The 17,067-nt window shown below is 38.1% G+C and overlaps 1 protein-coding gene across 1 annotated transcript; it reads right to left on the reverse strand.

The window, feature by feature from the left end:
• Positions 1-2,757: 2,757 nt before the first annotated feature.
• Positions 2,758-6,259, reverse strand: arl4aa (ADP-ribosylation factor-like 4aa). The gene is made up of 2 exons (XM_083892839.1): positions 6,070-6,259; positions 2,758-4,351 (listed from the first exon to the last, which is right to left on the reverse strand). Exon 2 carries the CDS (start codon positions 4,297-4,299, stop codon positions 3,697-3,699), a length of 603 nt encoding a protein of 200 aa, XP_083748965.1. The 5' UTR covers positions 4,300-4,351; positions 6,070-6,259; the 3' UTR covers positions 2,758-3,696.
• Positions 6,260-17,067: the final 10,808 nt, after the last annotated feature.

Here is a 17,067-nt window from a genome sequence, read left to right on the forward strand (position 1 = left end):
GGGAACAGTAAATCATTAGTCGGGGATAGCTGACTTTACGCCTTTTGGAGTTAGCTACCAAAAAGCTTCATGAAAAGTTTGGTCGCTAACTCCGCCTACATTTTCAATGTTCAGGACATTCCTGCCATTTTTTTTTTTTGCGAAATATTCAGCCTTTTTCTGCCATTTTTTTCCATTGAACTGTTATCACCCTGCCTAACCTGAAATGTGGGCGGAGTTAGAGACCAAGAATCCGTAGAAACAGAAAATCGTTAGTAAAATTAGGAAATTGCTGACTCAGCATTCCAATTTATGGACTTAGCAACCAAAAAAAGAGGTGAATAAAACACATTTATTGACCTTTGTTTCCATTGTAAATGAATGAATTGCTCTCATGTCTTTGTTTTGAACTGAAAAAACAAAACCTGGCAGAAACAGGAAGTTAGAAATTGCTGACTCTGTATTATACCAAAAAAAGGGTTAAGAAAGAGCAGGAAATGTTTCAGTTCTCCTTCTGACTTAGTTTTTTTTTCACTCGTGTTTCACAAAAGTGTGAAATCTGCTGCTGTGGCCACTTTTTTCTTTCCTTCTATTTTTAAACGTGATAATTCCCGGGAGTGTTTGCACCAACACCCACACCATCATCATCATCTTCATCATCATCATCATCATCAGGCTCATAATTGAAGTGAAACGCTGCCCGGCACATGTTAACACTCACGATGTTAGATTTAGAAACACAGCAGCTGTGGAGCTGAACAGTCATGAAGGGAAAAAAATGGTTTTAAATGCACATGTTTCCAGAAATAACCCAGTCACATTCTGGATTCTGGATTCTCCCTGTTGTTCAGGCTCTGACCTCCGCACTGACCCCGCCCACATTTTCAAACGTGTTCAGACTGGATTGAACCTTTAAAAACATATTTATTATTTAAACAAAGCCATATTTTTTGGTGGAATCGACCTTTAAGACTCTTGTAGCTGGTCGCACAAGCCTCGCCCCCTCCCCGCTACCCCCTGCCCCCTGCCCCCTTCCAAACACCTGTTTCTAACTGTCCAAAAACAGGTTTAAAAAACAGAGAAATCGACGTGTTTTAAAGTTGTCGTAGTTCAAGATCGGTTAATGATAAAGAGTAAATGTTTGGTGTGTGAGCATCAGGAGGATTTCAGGAAGTCCCACATTTACATTCGTGAAAAACTTGTGTGAATTGAGAGAGAAACGACAGTTTTAAAATCACCCTCATCTTTATTTTTTAAAACTTCAGAGCAGACTTTGTGGATGGGAGGTTTGAGCAGAACTCTGCGCGTGATTTTAAGAAAAACTGTAAGTCATGAAAATGAAAACAACACACAAGTCAAAAAGCTAAAAAGTCATAGCACAGCGTTACCGATCAAAGCGCACGATTTGATATAGGGTTGCTTTGTATTGCTCAGCAGGCACTCTAATAATAATAATAATAATAATAATAATGCAAAAGAAGTTTGTTCCCTTCACTGTGAACAGGTTTGACCACTTTAAACTGTGACGGTTAATATTTAGGTCATAAACTAACTAACAATGGAGTCACACTGAAACATAGCCTGACGAGAAATAAGACAAATATTCTTACATTTAATGACCTTGTCTTGGTTTAAATAAAAAATAATTATGCATGGCTAGAAAATGTCTACAGCCATTTGAAATTCTTAAATTCAGCTTAATCAAGTAAAGGAAAGCACATTTTTTAGTTACATTAGTTTTAATTTGCTCAGCCTGTTGGCAGATTATTTAAATCCATGTAAATATGTGTTGGTTTATTTCTCATACAGCTTCAAAAACTGCTATGTACATAAAATGATTATTAATATTATTATTTACCACATTGAGCATCAGGTATTCCATACAGTCTTGTACATGTGCTTGTGTACACTCATTTTAAATGGACCTTCGAGTTGTGCAACTTGCTCACAATGAAACTGAAGTGATAATGAGAGGGTGAGTCAACGGAGCGTGTCCTGTTTTCTTCAGAAAACCATCATGAATGACGTTCAACTGGTGAAAGTCACATTTGAGCAAATCATTGTCATTTAAAACACTTTAAATCCACTACTTATGGTGTTACTGATTAAGTAATTTTGGCAATAACCTTTTCTGGATCATATAAATAAAGTCATGAGATTCCTGAACCTCATGTGGAGTAGATTTAGTGTAAAAATAAGTTATACGTTACACAATTTAAATGAAGGTATTTTAATGTAAGTGAAGATTCAGAGAAATTACTTACCTCAAATTTAGCCAAGAAAACGTGTTTTAGACCAAATTGCTGTTGAGACAAAAAATATTTTTCCCTTTAAAGCTGCGCTAGGCGACATACTTTTGGTCTTATTGATCAACATTATCATCCTAACACTTTAGTTCAGAGACAGAGGGCGCCTCCTACTGCCTGGTGGTAAAAGCTGCTATTCCAGCGTAAAAAGGCGACTGAAAAAATAGTCCTCAAAAAAGTATATAAATAGCACAATAAATGTCGGAAAACTGTCTGTGTCTAGGCTCATCTCGGAAAACGTAAACCGCTACTCGTTACATAGAGGCTGCGATATAAGTTCTTCCGTTTTTAGACTGATTTATCTTACGTAACTATATCTAACATAACACATTGATTTTGTATTAAGTGATATTTGCAAATAAAATTGCCAAACGGAAAAGAAAAATTAGCAAAATTACATATTTTCCCCAAATATGTTAAGAAATAATAATAATACTCTCATTGTCAACATTTCTCTGTATATATTTGTCTTTAATGATCAAAACTTGATGCATCATAAAAACGTCAACATGGCCGATGAGGACCACGTACTGTACAGCAGTAAAAGTTTGAGATCTTTTTTACAACAAAATAAAACAAAATAAACTTCATACGAAGCGATTTCTTTCCTCTAAAGTGCTTCCAAAAAGAGCGGAGAGATACAGTAGTTAAAAAAAAAGACAGCAAGCAGGTGGAGAACATCGCAATAATCCACAAAAAAACACGATAATACTTTTCTTTCACTACAAAAGTCCAGTGTCAAAAAAACAAAACATTGAACAACCTTTGAGAACAAAACAAAAATGTTAATGAATCGTTTAACGAGTCTTGAGCCTTTTCTTAAAATCTTTTTGGTAATACTTTTTCGGATCTCGTGGGAACCGTACAGCAACAACTTTCTATCACCTCTCCAGACCCCAAACCCTCTGAGAAACTGAATTCCACCTCAAATATTATTTTTTTTAAAAAAACATCCACCAGGGGGCCGTCCCTTTTTATCCAAAATTTGCATATCTGTTGACAAATTGAAGCGGGAGAGTTCAAATTTGAACCTTGAAATCCCAATAAAACACGTTGATAATTGAACTTGGCCTAGTCCAGGAGAGGGCGCTGTGAGCACAGCTTAGATCCGTTAGAAAAGCAATTATTCTGTGGGGGGAAAAGTGACGGCCCCGAACATCGACACGTGTCTAAAACTCTCTCGTCTTCATACCGTTATTCCTTTCATGCGTCACTTCCCGATCGACAGCGTCGTCATCATCACAAGACCAAAAAGCGGAGGATCCTAAAGCTCGGTTCTGGACTGATAAAACTCAGCGTTTTGTTGGACGTGGACTCACGTAAGCGTCCACACAGAAGACAAAAATCCGTTAACGTTTTTTTCCTTCACATAAAAATATTTCATAAACGAGTCCAATCTCGTGGGTGAGATTTATCTCTTTCTCTTCTGCTGCCGAAGCGCCTTTCTGCGTTTGAGGATCATCTCGTACAGTTTCTCGACGCCTTCCCTGAGTCCGTCTCCGATGATGGCGCACGTCGGCTGCAGATGCCACGGAGTCGATGGCCCCAGCTCCTTCAGCGCTAGCAGCTTCTCCAGCTCGGCCAATCCCAGCGAGTTCCTCAGGTCCTGCTTGTTGGCCACCACCAGCAGGGGCACGCCCTGGTTATCTGCGGTCTTGGCGATCTTGTGGAGCTCCGTCTTGGCCTCCTCCAGGCGCTCCACGTCCACAGAGTCCACCACGAATATGATGCCGTCCCGGCATCGCGTGAAGGACTTCCACAGGGGGCGGAGCTTCTCCTGACCGCCCACGTCCCAGAAGTGGAAGGTGACGGTCCTGTGGTCGCCCAGAGACACTTTGACCTTCTCGGCGTTGAAGCCTTTAGTGGGAACCGTGTTCACGAACTCATTGAACTGCAGTCTGTACAGGACGGTGGTCTTCCCCGCCGAGTCCAGACCCAGGATGGCGATGTGGAGCGGCTGGAAGTTCGGGAAGCTCGAGAGGAAGCTGGGTTGTTCCGAAAGTCCGTTCCCCATCGTGGGGAGGTTTTGAGGGTTCCTTAAATCCCAAAATGGCTGCTGTGATCACCTGGAAGGACATTATTGCACAGGTTAGTGCGGCTGAAGAACACGTTTACTGAAGTGGAGCAGAGGTAATTATAGACTCCAGGCTTGTTGAACTTTTAGTTAGACGCTTAGTCTTAGACACTAAACTTCAGGTTAAACCAGATCGGTCAGATCAGACTGCAGCAGTAAAGGCCTCAGTGAAGGATCAGTTCTTTTGTTTACAGATTCCACTGAGCGTTTGTTTGAGCAGGATCTAACAAACAAAAGTTACATCATGTCACTGCTCACAACAAAGTGTCAGGAGACAAAAACCAGTGGAAATGAACTCACAGTTTACATGAACATTTAAGCTGCTTTTAGCTCAAATTTGGTTTCTCCACTGTGTCCTTAGTAGGAACGAGTCAGTACGATAGTTAGTGCTGGTCAAAATCACTAGATATCGTAAAGATGTTCAACATGACTATAGTCATGTTGAACAAGTGATTTTCTTTCTTGGGTCAGAAAGACCCAAAAAAAAAGAATGCTAATGCTAGTGTATGTGTGACTGCAGGGCTAACATTTGTTCAGCTGCAGCTTCACTGGTCAAAGAAAATCACTGCTTCGTGTGTTAACACATGTTATAAAGTTATTTAGCAGATGGCTAACTGGACATGTGGCTAGTTAGCTAGATAGATAATTGGTTCACGAGTGTTAGTGAGTAAAAACTTAAGTGTTTGCTGTTTGTGGAAGAACAACATCATGTCATCAGCATACAAAGTAATTCTCGCTGGATATTATGCTCTTCAACTAACATTTAGATAAAAACACTACAGTTAAAGAAGATTTTTCTCCATATAAACTGTTTTAACTCGTGTTTTTAACTGCCTAATGTGCTATAAAATACAATTGTTGGCCTGTTGTACTTGAAAGTTTAGCTTTTTTAGGACCACAAATAACTTACTTTTCATAAGTGTTGCGATTAGTTGACAATATCTTTAAATGTCTTGTATTTTTACCCCAATTTAGAGACAGTGAGTCATCACTGAGGAAAGAAACCAGGACATTTTCACATTTCACTAGCTGAAAAAGTCAAATAGTTTTGTTTTTACTCAACTTAAATTGACAAATCGACTTTTATTGGCAAATCACACTTTTATCTCATAATTTTAACGACTAGTTTGATTTTAATGTCTTGCAAGACATAAAAAACTAAACATGCTTTTTGAGTTACCCTGTGCTTTACAATTAAACTTGCCTAATCATTTATTTGGTAATAGATTGTTAATGGATTAAATTGTGGTGTATGCTGATGACTTAAAGTCTAAGATAAATACTGGTGTTACAATGAGATTTAAAGAGAACATAATTCAACTGAACAGTCTAAAGTTACCAAATGTGTAATTAACACAAATTTAGAGACGAGTAGTGGATATATTTTAGGCATAAAATGAATCTAATCTGGTTTAAAAACATCCGAATTATGATAATATAACTGTAAAATATAACTTAATCTATGTGTTTCGCTTTTTTAGGGTTGTAACTAAACAACTTCTGTTAATCTGTGGATTATTTTCTTGATTAAATTCTATTTACGAATAAACCTTTTTTTCTGTTTATAGACGAGAAAAAACACGGACTATTTACATTTTATTTACACTAAAACTATTAGATTGGTTAGCCTAGGAGAAAATGAATATAATCGTGTTATAATCTGAAAATACAGTTTGTTAGTGAGTGAGTCAATGGTTGGATTAAACCTACCAGTTTGATCCATATGTGGACAGAAGCACGAGACCTGAGGCTGCGCGTGGAACAACAGCGATCCTCTGCGCACGAGACACGCGCGCTTTACGTCTTTTTTAACGTTTCTTTTTCCAGGTAAAGACGATAGAGAAATAAACCCACGGAGGACGAAAACACGAGGACACGCTGCGCGCGTGTATGTGTGTTCTCTGTGAGTCCTGAGTGGATCTGCTGCTGCTGCTCAGTGTGTGTGTGTGAGAGGGAGAGTGGAGGCCACGCCCACGCAGACACTGCGGGCGTGTATCTGTCAGCTGATTGGCTCACACAGCTGTCAATCACGCGTTTGTCCCGGGAAACAGCGTCACCTGTTCCTGCAAGTGTGTCGCGCCATTTCACTTCATTATTGACAGGTTTTATTTTAATTATTTATTTATTCATTAATTTATTTATTTATTTATTTATGACGCTAAATGTATTTTTATTAACAATAGAGATAATAACACACATTATCCAAATGTAAACACCCTACATTTGTGGAGTTCAGTGTATTTTAAAAATAATAATAATAATTTTACATACAATTTCATATATATTATAATATAATTATATAATGGATGGATGGATGGATAATATATATATATTTTTTTTAGTCTTTTAAATTTTAAATAAATTCCAAACAATGTATTGAAATATTAAATATAATTTAAACAGTACATTAACAAAATAATGTTATTATATTTTATATTATTATAATATTAATAGATGTAATGCAAGCAATGTATGGCTTTACAGTATCTTATATTTTTGTTATATTACATTTTCTGGACCAAACCATAGTTTTGTCCAGTAAAAACTACAGAAAGCAGCAAACAAATGCTATGAAAAAACAAAGAAGTAAAAAGATAATGTTTTAACTCTGCTTCATTGAAACATGGGCAGAACATTACTGTTGATTGGAGTGGAGCTATATATATATATATTTTAAATGCATTTTAAATAATTTATCTATTTATTTCACTCATTTTCATTCGAAAATAACATTAAATGTTTACTATAATGCGCTTGAATAACTGTAGTTTCCTCTCAACTCAAGTTTGCATTTCTGTAGTTTTACGTAAGAACCCAGTGTGTTTGTAAATTATTAACTGCTCTACAATCAGTCAAAACACATTTTCACACCAAACTTACCCTTGACCCACTGAGCTTCCCTGTGTGTGTGTGGGGTGTGTGTGTGTGTGTGGGGGGGGGGGGGGTGTGTGTGTGTGTGTGTGCAGAGATAGCCCCGCCCCCTTTAGAACCGCATGTTTTGGTTTGAAATGATTGGTCAGGAAACAGGAAGTGCAGCAGCTCATTCAGAAAAATAAAGTGTCACTGAACTGAACTCTGAGTCACTTTCACTCTATATTATCACTATATTATCACATACAGCAGTTTTAATGTGTAAAGAATGACAGTGAAGTCATTAATAAATACTTTATAATAAGAGGTTTTTAAATCCTGCAAATCTCTTAATACACAAAACAAACAGTTTATGAACCACTCACTCTCCCACACCAAAGTCCATAGAGAAAATCAGTGATTTTAGCTCACAGGGACTTGGGCTTTGGTGTGGGAGAGTGAGTGGTTTACAGAGCTAAACATCTGTCTAACTAGCCAAATATCTAGCTCGGTAGCGAACTAACCAAGTAGCTAACTCGCCAGTTATCAAACTAAATAATCTGCCAACTCGCCATCTAGCTAAATTTCTAGTTAGCTAGCTAACTAGCCAGCCAATAAACTTGACAATTATCTACCTATCTGGATAAATAGCTAAATATCTTTCTTGGTAGCTAACTAACCAATTATCTGTCTAGCTAACTAGCCTGTTATCTAACTAACTACCTTGCTAACTCTCTATCTAGCTACATTTCTCGTTAGCTGGCTATCTATCTAGCTAAATAGCAAAATATCTAGCTTGGTAGCTAGCTAACCAATTACCTATCATGTTAAATATCGCCAACTATCTACCTAGCTAACTAGTCAATTATCTATATAATCTTATGAGATGAATATTTAAAAATAGCCTAATCATGTTTCCTGAGTTTTGATGCGGTGAATGACGTGGCCGTCTTTTATCTTATATTTAGTTCACATTCCACGTGACTCATTAAACACACACACACAGACACACAAACACAGACACAGTTATGTGCAGCTGACGACGCAGATATGTTTCAAACGTGCAGAATTCACATGTTTATAATTCCTGCTGCAGCGACCGAGCAGCTGTCAGCTGATGAAACTGAACCAGGCTTTAAATTCTCTTTCAATTCTTTGTATTCCTTTGCACTGGGGTTTAAATCTATATACAATCACATGTCAGACAGGGAAAATACTTTCAGAAAACAAAGAGTAAATCAACTAAATTTCCATGTAAATAATTAAGAACAGTATTCAACAACATTATTCAAAACTGAAGTGTTGTTGCACTTTAAAACTGTCAAAATAGTTGTAAAATATGATGGAAATGATTATTTACACTTTGATTTATATTTTATATGAATACAACAACTTTTCCACCTCAGAAAAAAATGTTTTAATTCACGTTATGCTAAATTTCTTCAGATTAAGATCTCAATTTTAATCTAGTTAAATAAAATGTACTTTTTTTAAATGCATATTTAGTTAATATTAACCATATTGAACGTACTGCTTTCATCTCAATAATGCCCTCCTGGTTAAATAAAGGAAATAATGATATCGACATGATGTAATATGCACAATGATTTATTTTATTTATTTGATATTGGCAAATGCTCTGTCTACTCTTTTTAACTGATACATTTCACTTATAGATGACAAAAAAATGTACATTTAAATCACAAAAAAAAAGATTATAAATAAAGATTCATGTTGTGTTTTCCAAGGATCTTGACAGTTTCTCCTCCACTCGGTCTAAGAAGGCGCTGTACGCTCCTCTCCTCTGCCGGTGTCTCTGTGAAAACACACTCTAGTTTTAAATAAATGATAAATATCACCTTTTAACAGTGAAAAATAACACAATTCACCAAAACAACATGTTTCTGTGATGAGCTGCAGTAATTACACATTGTTTTTTATTATTATTTACAGTTGAAAACATGTATAATTTTTATTTTATTCATCTTTATTTTTGACTTTTTCCTATTTAATCTTTTTGTGCAAGTTGTTCTGACTGAAACCTGAAGTCTGTGTCACTTTGTCAAACCGCTGACTCACCAATCATAAGTCCATAGAGAAAATGGACACAGGACACAGGAGTTAACAGGAGTTGTTGATCCACTGCTGCCTCCATCACAAAGTTACAATGTCTTATTTTTGTGAATTCGGCTTTTAAAATATTTCATTTAGACTTAACTCAGTGACACAAAGTGACCACAGGAGGCAGCAGTAAACCAGCAGCTCCCGTGTCCCTGTGAGCTAAAAGTGCTGGTTTTCTCTGTGGGGTTTGGTGTGGGAGAGTGACTGCTTTACAAACTTCAGTTTCCTGTTGTTAAAATCTGTATAACAGTGAAGATAAAGACGTGAACATGTTCTTAAGACATAGTAGACTTAAGTCGGTGCAGATTTAGTCAGTCAAATCTTAAGTTAAGTGGCTGAAAGTTTTTTTCTTGTGTCCTTGTCACTGCCGCAGCCATTGTGTGTCTATAGCTTGTTGTAAAGCTCTATTGTCAAAATAAATGTTGTTTTTTTCAACAATAATGTCATGAATGATGACTAATGCAGATGTGATGTGAAATTTAAATTTACAGACGGTATATGAAGCTGATTTTGGAGGCCAGGACGACTGAGGGAGGACGAGTCCCGCGTCCCATTTCGGCTCCACAGGTTTGTATGTGTCCATTCTTGTCCTTGTGTCTCTTGGACGTGAGTCCACATTAGATGAGGTGATTTTCACTAGAAAAAAAAACAGACACATATCATAAATTTTTTGGACAATAAAAGTTACAAAAATAGACATTAAAGGTTTGTAAATAATCTACTTACATATGTCCAAATGTTGTAGTTTTAATCTCAGATTACCGGGATCTCTGTCGTAGGAAGTGACAAAGTCAGGGATGTTTTCGTCCAGCTGAAGAGAGAGAAATGGTTAACGTTAAAGCAGAGGTCTCAAACTCGCGCCTGTGCGCCACATGCGGCCCCCCAGTGGACGTTCTGTTGCCCTACACTTTCTTTTAAGTTACAATGAAAACTGGCCCGAGAGCACTTTTTTCACAATAATAATAATCCAGTATCACATTATTATTATATATTATTCAATGTTTTATTATATACAACTTGTCTAGTGTTTTAATTATTATAATTAATTATAATTTTCTACATGTTATTATTGATGAATACATTTAGATTCTATTTTAATTCTGCCTGTTTTTGTTATATATAGAGTCATTTTTGCATCATCACGCATATCATGTGACACTTTTATTTTGAAAATTTGAAATTGCAATACCATGATGGATTATCAAGATTGAATTTTGATGTCAAATCACTGAAAAGTAAAAGCAGCTGCTGGCCCCGTCCTGACCAGACGAGAAGTTAACTAGCTCCAAGTCATTTTGAGTTTGAGGCTCCTGCACCCCCCTGAGTCTCCATGGGTTTATCCTTATGTGTTTGCTGCCACCACATGGTCAAAGTGAATATTACAAGCATCACTTCAAAGAATAAAAGACACTCACTGGTCTGAAGTTGTGAGGTTTGATGTTCTTGTAAAGTTCAGGAGGAATCTTCAGCTCAGACTCCAGGACGTCTGGAGGCCTGAACGACGTGATGAACTTCACAAGCTGCTTCTTCTGGTGTGAAACATCAGGCAGAGAGATCCTCTCCGTCGTTCTTCTCTGTCTTTTCCCACTGCTCGTTGCTTTAGCTCGTAGCATCCTCTCTCTTCTCGTTGGAGGTTCCAACAGAGTTCTGAAGAGTCTCACAGAGAAGTCTGCCGTCTTCATGGTCCTCACGTCACTCTGGTTCTTCTTCATCTGTGGCAGTTTGAAGAGTTCACTTCTCATCAGACACAAGTCCTGACTCACAGAGAACTGAGCTTGTCTCTCAAAAGAGACGGAGGATGGTGGACGCGTCACACCACCAGAAGACGTGTTGACGCTGAAAGTCGTGGTCCAGTTTGTCCCCAGAGTCTCAGGAGACGGAGAATCAGAGGCTGGACCAATGAAAGCAGACAACACAATAAAATAAAGTGTTGCTTAGTAACGAGTCTGAACAAAAAGAATTAAGTTTCATGGAACTTAGCAACAACAACAACAACAACTGAGCAGAAGAATTAAATCCTAACCCTCACATGTGTTTAAATATCACTTTATAAACAGGAAAAATACTGAATTATTTAATTCAATTAACGCCTGAATAACAAAATCCAATGAAGTCAGGAAATTACATCATTATGTAGTTTCTATTCTCACTATACAAACAAATTATAATTCATTGTAATTCAGAGCTCAAGGTCAAATCCATGAATACAATATTCCTACTAAAATAATATAGTGTGTAAAATGTGGAGGCCTCCACTAGATGGCAGCAGATAGAAGAGTCAGGCAGCCGAGAGAATGAACTGTCATTAAAGCAGTCCTAGACCGGAAATGTTCCAATTAACGAACGAAACAAACAGTTCAGCCATTGCTGAGAACGCTGTGTTTTATTGTAATCTCGGTCTGGTTACATAAACAGCGGTTCTCCTGAACAGCAGATCGTCCTGCTCCGGGCACTAGTCCGGGCACATCCGGTTGCGTACATTGTACCGCAGAAGAAGAATAACGTCCGTTGTTGAGGTGTTTCACGAGCGACAGTGTCTTCTGACTCTGGGTCTGGGTTAGGGTAAGGGTTAGGGTTAGGGGTAATGTTTTGATAATGAGTAGCAGTGCATCCACCGTTCCAGAGGGGGGAGCTGCGCTTCTGAGAGCAGGTGTGCTGATTATGTCACTTCCGGGTATTGGCCAATCACAAGACAGTTGGGAAGGTTCTACGCTGGCTGGCCAATCACAATACACTCTGTCTTTTGGGTGTGAGAGTTCAGTCTGAAATATTGCGGCTGAGGACAGCTTCAGAAAAGAGAGATTTCTATTTGTTTACAACAACTAGGAGGTTTTTGACCATAAAAACAAGTTAATGTTTGTAAGTACACCTCCATAACTAACATATATGTGCAACTGGACCACTCTATGGGCCTGATTTACTAAGATTCCAAATAGAGAGCGCTAAATTGCGTGCACAAGCTGTTACTGGATTGCAATTTGCGGGTGACCTACTAAGATTACGACCGCAATTGACTGCAGGCGCAGAAGTGGTTAAGCGCCCTATTTAAATGAGGATTTTGCACTAGTCAAGGGTTGTCAACATAGAGAAAGAGCAGACTCAACAGAAGCGCAAAATTAAATTTGAATCCACTGAACAGAAAGTACAGGTGACGTTCTGCGATGAGCAGATAACTGGAATCGAGGGATATGACATCCTTGTTCCCCGGGTCTATAGGATTTTTATTATCGGTATTGATATCACTTTGTTTTGACCCAGTAAAGACTTCTGAATTTAAAAGATTTAAGTTTTATTATGCTCACAACAACAAAAAACAGACAAACAAAACCTCTCCAACAAAGGTTTGAAGTAGAAAATAAATAACATTTAGTAGAAATGTTCTGTTTTGTTGAAAAACTATATAATATCTCATAAATGCTGAATTGAAAGTAGATTTTAAAGATTCTCTGGAAAAGGCTCATAAATGAAAAGTTCATAAATCAAAGACTCAGAGGAATTAGCTGAAACAGAGGAAACTTCATGTCACGACCTCCATCTGCTTTTTACTGTTGTTGTTTTCACTCTCTGTGGTCGCTGATCCTCACCAATCCTCTCTGATTGTTCTGTCGTTCCTTCCTTTGTCTCCATGTTTTTCCTCCTGACGCAGACAAACTGTAAATTACAGACAAACATGAGCATAAAAGCAGATCATAAATATAAATACACTGGAAACGCATGAGTTTATGATAATGATGACGATGACAGAAGAAACAGGAAGTTTCTGCATCTTTTGTCGTGATTTTTAACGACCACATCAACACGTACGATAAAACTGAAGAAGAATTCTGTTATAATTGCACTATATTTAAAGGTGATTTATGTAAACAGCGACCTTTAGTGGTTAACATGTTAACTGCAGTCCTACTTGAACGTGGTTACAAGATCCTATAAGCTAACCATGGCTGAAGAGTGTTAGCTAGTCTTGGCTGAAGAGTGTTAGCTAACCATGGCTGTAGAGCAGGGATAATCAACTAAAATTCTAATAGGTCCACTTTGTGAAAATTTCCTCAAGCAAATGTCCAGAACATCATAATGTCTAACTTGTGTTATTTAGTCGTGGAATATATACTGAAGTAGCCTAATAGTTTGCATGTAATCAACAACTGACTGTCAGATCAAACAGAAAGAACAATTTAAAAACATTTCGACAATATTTATTGTCACTTTTATACAATTATATAGATGTAACACTGAACATAAATATGTAGTATTTTCTTCTCTCTTAAAGGAAAAGAAGCTCTGAGAGTGCTTATTTTCTGTGACCTAAGTTCAGATTTGAGTGGGTGTTTGGTCAAAAATGTTGTGTTTGGTCTCATAGTGGCGTTTCACATTGCCAGTGTCTCTGAACATATGAGACAGACTGGTTTTGTGCTTCCAGAGGGAAGATTGAACATGAATGAATCTGTCCATTCTGGGTTGAAAGCTCTATTTTCGATGTCCACTTTTCTCTTCTTAGAGAGCGCCATGTTAATTACTTTTCTCTGGCTCACTTTTCTTTGTCTTCTCTCGCTGTGAACACACTTTTCTCTGCAAACACTCTTTTTCTGTCTTCTCTCGCTGTAAACACTCTTTTCTCTCTCTCGCTGTATCGCTCACTAGTCTCCCTGTCTGTCACTCGCTATTTAGTGGGATGGGATGCACAGATTTGATTGGCTTTTAGTGGCATCACGTGGAATGGCTGGAAGTCGAATGCAATTGGTCAGTGGATTTCCGTATTCCATAAAGTCTAGAGAAGCTGCGCCGGTCAAAATAGAAGCACCTCTGTAGAGTGTTAGCTAACCATGACTTAAGGGTGGGGGTCGTACCTATGTTCCCCGGGTCCTATGTTCCCCTTTTTTTCCAAAAAAGGTCCTATGTTCCCCACTTTGTATGTGACAGGGGAACATAGGACCCTTTTTTGAAAATGGGTAGGGTTAGGGTTAGGTTTAGAGAAAGGGTCCTATGTTCCCCGATCACATACAAATCGGGGAACATAGGTGTTAGCTAGTCCCGAAGGGTGTTAGCTAACCATGGCTGAAGAATGTTAGCTAACCATGGCTGAAGAATGTTAGCTAACCATGGCTGGAGTGTTAGCTAGTCTTGGCTGAAGAGTGTTAGCTAACCATGGCTGAGGAGTGTTAACTCACACATGTAATGTATGTATTCATGTTTGTTTGACACACAGTGGATTGATGATTTCCATTCTGGAGGATAATTGAGATTTAATCACAGGTTGGCTCAGACGAGGGGTGAGCGATTTGTATCTGATGGTTTTTCCAGGTTTTTGAACAATGGTTGATGGTCCAGCAGATTTATGAGGGAGGAACTTGTATGTCCTCACACTCTCACTGGTTCACGTTTAAGATGCTCATATACAATTTATACAATAATTTTACCGTCCACTGTATTCTTTTGACTATAAATCATAATAAAGAAAATGTTGAGTTGATGATCTACACAAATCATAAATCAACATATAAATGACCAAACTAATTTTGTCACTTTTTGTCTAGTTTTGAATGTAGTCATGCTCCATCTCCTCTTGTGAATCATATTACCTCCTCTGCTTCTGTCTGCAGCGAAAGAACATGAGACTGGAAACAAACAGCTTGGAAAGACATGAATGTGATTTTCTGATTTTGTCCCAAAATTCCCACAGTTTGGCTGAAGCTGCTTTTCCTGAAAAATGCAGCATCTGTTTTAGTGGTTTTGTGGAGGTTTCTTTCACTAATGAAATATTCACAATCTGGTCTGGGCTGAGTCTTTGTGATTAGACCAGACCAGAAACAACACACTAAACAGTTTCACATGAGTTCTGTTGTATCACTGTTCCTTTGTTTGAATCATGTTTTTGAGCTGTTTTAGCGTGATAACCTTTATACATAACTGTCTCCATCTGTAAACTTACGGGAAAGTTCAGGTTTTTGTATATACAAGTCTTTGTATACGGCTACCAGAACATACATACAATTTAAATTTTAAGCGTTTATAGTCTTAGTCAGAACTGGGAGTTATCTAACAATCTATCTTTCTCGTGTTAGCCATTGTTAGCAATACCAGTCGATAACAACGATCTCCACGTTATTTTGTCTACAGATAAACAAATAAAGACAAACATGGTATTAACAGTAAACGTAGCTAAGAGTGTTTTTACTATTGAGATTGTTTGTGAGGTTGTTCCCACTTTCCCAGTTGGAAATCCATCTTTAGGGGCTGTTCCAGCTGAACATTCCGACTATGCACCAATTGCCATTTTTGGGGCCGATTCCCGATTTTTCAAGAAGTTTGACCTGCCGATACCGATTTTAGCCGATTCCGATTTCAATTTTTTAAACCGCTTTTCAGCATACAGAAATATATATATTTTTGCATCTTTTCTCTTTAATAGAATATTTTAACATAGAAATACAATCAGTTAACATCCAATATCCAACTAAAAATACAAAAACTAATCACTATAAAATAGAAGCATATATAAAAATACAAAAACAATTGTCATGATACATTTGAACATGCTACCATGGAACATAATAACTTAAAGTGTGACTTTTTGAACAGATCACCACTATAAAATAGAACTAAATAATGCTGTGGAATATTCACACACATCTTAAAAGTGCAGTGTTGTGGAACCATGTTGTTCACATCCAATATCCAACTAAAAATACAAAACGAATCACTACCTGTATGTGTAGTTTATTTAAAGGTGAAGTAAGTAGTTTATAGTGCCATCTAGAGGAGAGGCTGAAATTTACAACAAAGAACTGCTCCTCTGCTCACCCCCTCCCTTCCCTGAGCGCTACGGTATCCTCAGCCGGTCAAATGTCGTCCTCGTCGTCTTTCTCCGTGTCAGCAGATGAGGTTCGTGAGGCGAGGGAGAGGGCGAGCTACCGCGGCCGTAGGAGACGAAGCGGAGAGAGTGGAGGCGGGACTTCTGCTACAAGTAAAGAGACGCTTGATTTGTTCTCTCGCGTTTGTCCTTACAGGCTCCGGTAGAAACATGGCGTCTCGCTGCTAACAGTGGCTATGCAACTGCAGCCCGGGACCATGTTATTTTACATGACTCTTTGAAACACTACGAAAATGAAACATACACATGAATGAAACGTTTACATGCAGAGCGCGTAGCGCCGCGGTTGCGCGGATCAAATACACCGGTATGGCCGTATATTAAAAATTCATATCATTACGGAAAAAAAACGGTATTCGGTGTGAACCACTATACCGCCCAGCCCTACACTCTACTACATGTGCGTGTAGCCACGTGCACGTGTGTTGCTGATGCTGCGCGATGCGGGTGCATTTTGATCGGCTTATTAAAATCGGAATATTCTGACTGATCGGCCGGTCACTGATCACGTGAAAATCGGCCGATTCCGATCACTGGGCGATTAATCGGTGCATCCCTAATTCCGACAATGAACTATTTCGACTTCCGAATACAACTGAAATGCATCAATGCTACCCAAAGATAATGGTGCATTCCAGATGTTGTCGGAAGTCAGAATTTTTGAGATGACTTGGCATTCCTTTTGAATTTCTACTCGGAAACCTAAAAAAACCAACAACATGGGATTACAAAATGGCCACCACTCCTTCAAACACTGCTACTCTTACTGTTTTATTTGTTTCACATTAAATTGGTCGTAAACATAAAATTGTACTTTTTTGCTCAGGTGTGTTTATGTAGTTCGTATATATATTCTTATAGCCTCTGTA

Source organism: Microchirus variegatus, assembly GCF_963457635.1.
Source record: "Microchirus variegatus genome assembly, chromosome: 1".
In the NCBI taxonomy this organism is placed as follows: Eukaryota; Metazoa; Chordata; class Actinopteri; order Pleuronectiformes; family Soleidae; genus Microchirus; species Microchirus variegatus.

Bases quoted from the DNA above. Each gene is read 5' to 3' on its own strand.
- arl4aa (XM_083892839.1), bottom strand. From the start codon at position 4,299: ATGGGGAACGGACTTTCGGAACAACCCAGCTTCCTCTCGAGCTTCCCG.